A 6,506-nucleotide genomic window follows, 5' to 3' on the forward strand; every position below is an offset into this window, starting at 1 on the left:
TGTATATATATATATATATATATATACTAGAAGTGCCTTTCTTAAGAAAAGTCCAGTGGAAAAGCTGCACCAAAGTCAGCTGCAACAGTACTGCTGCAGTTTGATGCTGACAGGGCTGGAAACTGGTTCAGAAGGATAAAGTACGTGTACATGTTAACCTGGAAACAATTCTGAGAACCCCAGCTTTTCTCTAAATACACAAATTTACATTAAGTCTGCTTTGGCTAAGAGACGAGGCTGTGATGACATTCTGAAGTCATTTCCCTATTTCGCCTGTGCGTTTCATGGTGGTTGTCTTTAGGTGCATCTGCTTCTGAGCTGGTGTTGCAGTGTACTCCAGAGGGCATCAGACTGCAGTGCTACATGAACTACTATACAGAGGAGATGAAAACCATCTGGAAGCACAAGTACAGTCGTGAATTTAAATATTTTAGATTATTCAAATATCTCTTTTTAGTTTATCATTTTAAGGTTTAGCTATTTTACTTTTTGAGATATTTTGTTTTACTGTTTATATGGAACAAAAGTTCATTATTCACAGACACTTATAGGCAGTCTGTGAGCTTACCCAGGCTGCTGCATGTGAGACAGCATTGAATCATAACATCTTTTGAAACAAATTTTCTATGAAACACTTCAAACACAGATGTTTTGAGTAGTTCTGTGGGTGGCTCAGTTAGCAAAAGGAGATGTCATGCAAATGTGTCACTTGTGGGGTTTGTTTGTGTCCAACTTTGATCAGGAGTGTTTAATATTGTAGAGAAGCACTGCTAGTTTTTAAAGGGGTGTAAAAGCACACAGACATTATGCCTTAGAGTCACTATATCTCACATTTGAAAGCAGCCTACGAGATGTCTGTGTTTGTTTTTTCACTCTGTATGAATTAATAATGAAGTTTTGAGATCCATGATGTAAACCCGCAGGGAGAGTAAGATTGCCTCCTCTGAGAAGATGAGGATTGGCGGTACAGCTGAGATGGCCTGGATGCAGATCTGCGATCCATCCGATAAGGAGAAGGGTCATTACTCCATGGAGATCTCAGATGGCGTCAAGACCCACACCCGGACTTTTGACCTCTCTGGACAAGGTAAAAACCTCCATCTGTGCCACCATTTGTTTTCATTACAGTTTTTCTCTTTTGCTGTGATTGTCTTATTTATTTGTCTATTTATTTTGGAGTTTCTAAGATGTGAAACCTTTTGTCTTTGAAAAATTGACTCCATTGTAATCATTTGTTTTGTAGCATATACAGATGCCTATGAGGAGTACCTAAGACTTAAGTAAGTGTTTTGATGTTACAAGTTTGTAGACATGCGGTTTTAATCATGTCAAATTTTAATCAAATCGAATTTCCTCTTCGTCTTTTAGGGCGGCTGCATTCGCTGAGAAGAGTGAGTATTTCACAACTTGTATTGAGACAGTTTGAGAGAGATTCCTCATGTATCTTTCAATAAAGGTACATTGGTTAATTATTTTTTAAGCTGTTTATACTATGTGCACATCTTACAAGGACAAAAAAATTGATAATCACAAGTGCCCTCGACAGCTCTTTAAGCATTCTGAAAATTTTCACAGGAATTTGTGGGCAAGGTATTTTATTTTAAAGGCAAAGTAGAAATGAATGTCTTACTCATTCTTCCTCTTCCTCCCCCTGAACATCTCAGACTTGATCTACTAGTGCACAATAACAACACTACACAATAAATGTAAAAAGACAGATTGCTGTAGTTTTAAGATCTTTGATTTCTAAGTCTGGGAGTGAAAAGTGACTTTTTCTTTTTCTGTTCAGACCGTGGTAGAGTGGTTGGTGGTCTACCTGATGTGGTCACCATTATGGAGGAGAAGGTAAACATTTTCCAAACTCGGCAATCAACGTCTCTTTTCACAGAGGGAGAAAAGACACGTTGTGGAAGATGATGCTTGAGTAATGATTAAATGCAGAGTGGTGGATAAACACAGAGAGTGAAAAGAGGGGTGGGCAAGTTCAGGCCTCGAGGGCCGGTGTCCTGCAGGTTTTAGATCTCACACCTGAATCACATGATTAGTTCTTTACCTGGAGAACTTCAGGACATGTTGAGGAGCTAATTTAGCCATTTGAATCAGCTGTGTTGGTTCAAGGACACATCTAAAACCTGCAGGGACACCAGCCCTGGAGGCCTGGAGTTGCCCACCCCTGTGTTACACCATAGTCTGAGATGTACTGCTGCGTACAGTATTGATAACAGTATTGACAAAACACTTCTTTGGATGGCTTTTGTTCAGATGTCATGCCTCAATTCATATTTAGTCTGCAGTTTAAGGTTCATTCTAAAAATATTTAAAAAGAAATGCCAACTTCAACTTCAAATTGTGGGTCAGAGTTAATAATAAATAAATACTATAATGTCTGACCTCATTATGTCAAGTGATTACAACAATTTTCATTAGTTTAATAAACACATGAATAAATAAATCTTTGTGTAAGAATGTAACAAACCTAAAATATGAATCGTATTCTGTGAATATATTTTGATTTGAGTTGACTGTTGGTCCTTTCTAGTCCCTGAGCCTCACCTGCACCGTGTGGGGCGAGCCTACTCCTGAGGTCACCTGGTTCAAGAACGAGCAGGAAGTCGCTTCCACTGAGCACACCAGGGTCATGTTTGACGGTGGCAAGTTTGCCAGCCTCGTCATTAACAAAGTCACCCCCGAAGACTCCGGAAAGTACAGCATCAATGTACGGAACAAGTATGGTGGTGAGTTTGTGGAAATCACTGTCAGCGTCTACAGGCACGGAGAGAAGATCCCTGAGCCCAAACTGGGGCAGGCCAAAGCAGCCGCCACCACGCCTGTGCTGCCAAAGTCCCCAGCTCCCCCTTCCAAGACCCCAACCCCCACCCCTTCTAAAACCCAGACCCCAGCACCATCCATGAAGAGCCCAACTCCAGCCTCCACCCCAATCTCCAAGTCTCCAACCCCTACCCCGAAGTCTCCTACTCCACCACGCAGTGTTAAGTCTCCAACCCCACCCAGATTCATGAAGTCTCCAACTCCACCCAGGAAGTAGAATGTGGGGGTTAATGTTCGCTGTTAGCAACACTGATTTATAAGCATGAGTGTGAAACAATGAGCTCTTACTTTAAAGTTTATTTAGATTTAGATAACGTCAAAGTCCCACTTCAAAAACTGCTGCTTACTCTGGACTACACCTCACAGTCATGTATGGGCCATCATATGTCTTTAAAGTGGTTCCTTTTAACACAAGAAAAACACTGAGAAACATAAAATGTCCGTGTATATTCATTACAAAGTTTTAAAAGCTGCACCTTCCACTATGCAATGTCAGTGAAATGCCTGCAACAAATTGTGGATGTCAAAGGATATTTATGCTCTATTACAACTCTATTAGTGACACAAAAAAGCAAGTCAGTGAACTGTCTTACAAAGAGATAAGCAGAGTTTTAGAGGACAAAATTAAAGAAATTAGTAAATATTTTAGGTTTAAGCTCCAGTTTCAGTGCTTTAATCTTAATCTTCTCTGTTACTGTGTTTCCCTACATTTAGCACTTATGTCAAAGAGTGTGATATTATACAAAACAAAGCAAATAATATCAAAACCTACAAAAATAAGATCAAGGTGTAATACACCAGTATCAAAGTGGATGAGCTGGGAGTCAGCAGGTACAGATGTCGGGTAATGTTAGTACCTGGGTGAAAATGTGCAAATACCAGGTTACTGTGTTTGTGCTCCAGCCATTCTTCTCCCAGGGTTAGTTTGTCTGTGAACAAAAACATTCACAGCCCTTGTCTCTGTACCTGAGAGGCTCTTCTGTCTGTGACACATTATGTCTTCCTCCCCAGTGCTTTGTGATGGCAATAAACTTTACTTCTCAACCTACTTTTGTTGTCTTTGTCAGTAGTCACTGCTACACCTCACCCTAGAAGAGGTAACTCAAATCCTTCGGCTACAGTTAATGAAGCCAAAAGTAAAAATGTGCACTTGTAGCCAGACTCCAAGGGACTGCATGACAACTTGCGAGACAAGCCAACCTGCCTCTGAAAGCCAGGTGAGCTGAGGTGGGTGGGGTTTGTTACTGTAGCTGTCAGCCGAGCAAACAGAGCAGGTACAACAGGCTATTCGTTTGTACAGAGTTCGCGAATCCACACCTTTAGCACTTACCGGCTTATGCTGGAGAGAGTACCGACACCAGGACCGACAGAAGGTTTTAACTTTTTAAGCTGGTTTAAAGTTTCTCGCCTCTGATTAATCAGGAAGACCAGGATTCTTTTTGGCCAGTTATGAAGTAAGTCTCTTTGTATATGTTGCTGAAAGTGTGTTGAATTCCTGACAATTTACAGTAGTTACTGAAGAAGTAAGCACATGCCTCATATTGTTTATGTGTTTGTGCTGAACCACATGTACCTTTTTGGTTTCCTAAGAGCTTAGAGGAGAAACATTTCTCGTATGACACCATGGTAATAAAATTATCTGCATGTCTAAGTTTCTTTAAGACAACAACTAAATGCACTGAAAATAAAATAGTCTTACATTTTTCTGTGATTGGCTGGAAAAGTTTGTTCCAAAGCTCTGTAGTGTTATGTAAAAATTGTATGTTGACAGTTGTCTCATGTTTGTCCTGTTCATGTTTAATGATTAGTTAAAGATTACATATTTACAACTCAGCAATGCAGATAAAAATGTTAAAGTCATACACATAATATTTTTTTTCCTAATTATCTCTTTTTTGACATTCAGCTCTAAAATGCAAGTTTAACTCAGTGAACCCTGTAACAGCATAGTGTGTGTCACGTTTAAGGTAAAGAAGAAGTCTGCTGCACACAGAGACTCAGAGGGGTTCTCGCATCCATGGAGTCCAATCTGTCATGCCCGTCTTCAGTTGAAGAGGACTGTTCAGATTACATTCAGCCGCACTATAAAGAATCCTATCGTCTAGCCATTTATGCCCTACTATGTGGCGGCAAAGAAGCCTATGAAGAGTTCCTTCGAGCTGAGCAGATCAACCACTTCCTTTCAGAGGAAGAGACTGTGTTCATTTTGGAAAATGCAGAGTTACCGGTTGTGGAAGATGATTCAGAGGGAAGACGCAGCACAGACGAGGTCAGACCCTCCACCTATTTCCCAATTGAGTCGGAAGAGGAGGTGCCAGACTTGGATTTGGGCTGGCCAGGGGTTGCGCTGGAGGGTGTAGAGACCAGCATTAGCCTGCTGTTTCACCCACCCAGACAGAACACACCAACAATTAAAGAGGTGGTTCGGAAGCAGATTCAGGCTGCGCAGAAGGTGAGGCCTCAGCACTGCGATATAAACAAAAGAAATGCTCCTGGGCCAGAGCCAGAAAATAACGCCTCATCTATCAGGTGGAGGAATCAACAAGGACAATAGTTTATCAATAGTACAAATTCCTAGTGAAAGGTGTAGTTTTGCGTAGGCATATAAACACCTCTGCATAGTTCTCTGCATACACAGGAGACTGCAGGGAAGGGCTAAACATACATTAACCCACACAATCAGCTGACTACACCAGTTCAAATGTTTGAAGCAGTTAACTACTATGGCAACTGAACTTTTGTTATCATGAAAATGTACACGATGGAAGTCACTCATTACTGTGCAGCTTTTTGCTTTGTGACGTGTGAGGCAGGCGAGTGGCCAGTCTGAATTCATGTAGGCTGCACTAACTTTGGCAGGTTTCAGAGAAAAAGTATTTAGCAATTCAACATTCACAGAAACATTGTTGCAGCAATGTTCTTTAAAGCTGTAGCTATCATGAAGCGGTAACAGTGATGTCAACTTGGTGGAAATTTGTATTTATGCTTAAAATGCATTTCATGACTAGAAATATTAGTAATATTATATTAGAGCAGCAAGTCACTGCAGTTTTCCATTTCCTATTTTTTCCCCAGGAACCTGCTTCATGAAGCAAATTCATCTTGTACTTCCTGTGCAGTTATCTCCTGTAGAAAGAGTAGAAAATGAGTGCTGTTGCACTGCTTTCGCAATTTGTTGCTGTATGTTTAATCTAGTCTTCACATCGCTGTCTTTTAATGAGATGATCTTGTAGGATCCCATGGAGGTCACAAACAGACACGCTGTTTTTTGCTTTTTTACCTCACACTTCCTGGAATTTTCCTTTTTATTTAAATCTATAATATTAAACTTAAGGATTACCTTTAAGTCATTTAAAAAGTGCTTATTATAATTAATTTAGAAATAAGTAAATATAGTAATGAGTAAAGAGAAGAGCTTTTTTCTGTGCACATGTATGCAGTGTAGGAAAAACTGCTCCAATAAAGACTGCAAACATCTGAAGATTTTACTGAATCACAGGATCTACTAAACAAAAATGATGAGATACAACAGTAAGGATACTGTTGCTTTCAAATTAGTTAAAAGATCAGTCAAATGAGATGGAAAAAGTATCACTGTGAAACATTAACATTAATTCTTGTAGTCAACATTGTAGCAAAATACCACAGTAGGATCAGATAGCTATGGCTGGATTGGT

At 40.0% G+C, this 6,506-nt stretch overlaps 1 protein-coding gene across 1 annotated transcript in view; it reads left to right on the forward strand.

Annotated features, from left to right (window-relative positions):
• Nucleotides 1-3,878, forward strand: part of myom2a (myomesin 2a) — a 29,317-nt gene extending 25,439 nt beyond the window's left edge. The window contains exons 32-37 of the mRNA XM_005749611.1: nt 302-407; nt 924-1,087; nt 1,244-1,280; nt 1,369-1,391; nt 1,790-1,845; nt 2,540-3,878. Of these exons, the coding sequence (XP_005749668.1) occupies nt 302-407; nt 924-1,087; nt 1,244-1,280; nt 1,369-1,391; nt 1,790-1,845; nt 2,540-3,046 (893 nt within the window). The 3' untranslated portion in view covers nt 3,047-3,878. The remainder of the gene's footprint in view (nt 1-301; nt 408-923; nt 1,088-1,243; nt 1,281-1,368; nt 1,392-1,789; nt 1,846-2,539) is intronic.
• Nucleotides 3,879-6,506: the final 2,628 nt, after the last annotated feature.

The sequence above is a fragment of the Pundamilia nyererei genome, unplaced genomic scaffold (assembly GCF_000239375.1).
Source record: "Pundamilia nyererei isolate P.nyererei 1_Seehausen unplaced genomic scaffold, PunNye1.0 scaffold00250, whole genome shotgun sequence".
Lineage (NCBI taxonomy): Eukaryota > Metazoa > Chordata > Actinopteri > Cichliformes > Cichlidae > Pundamilia > Pundamilia nyererei.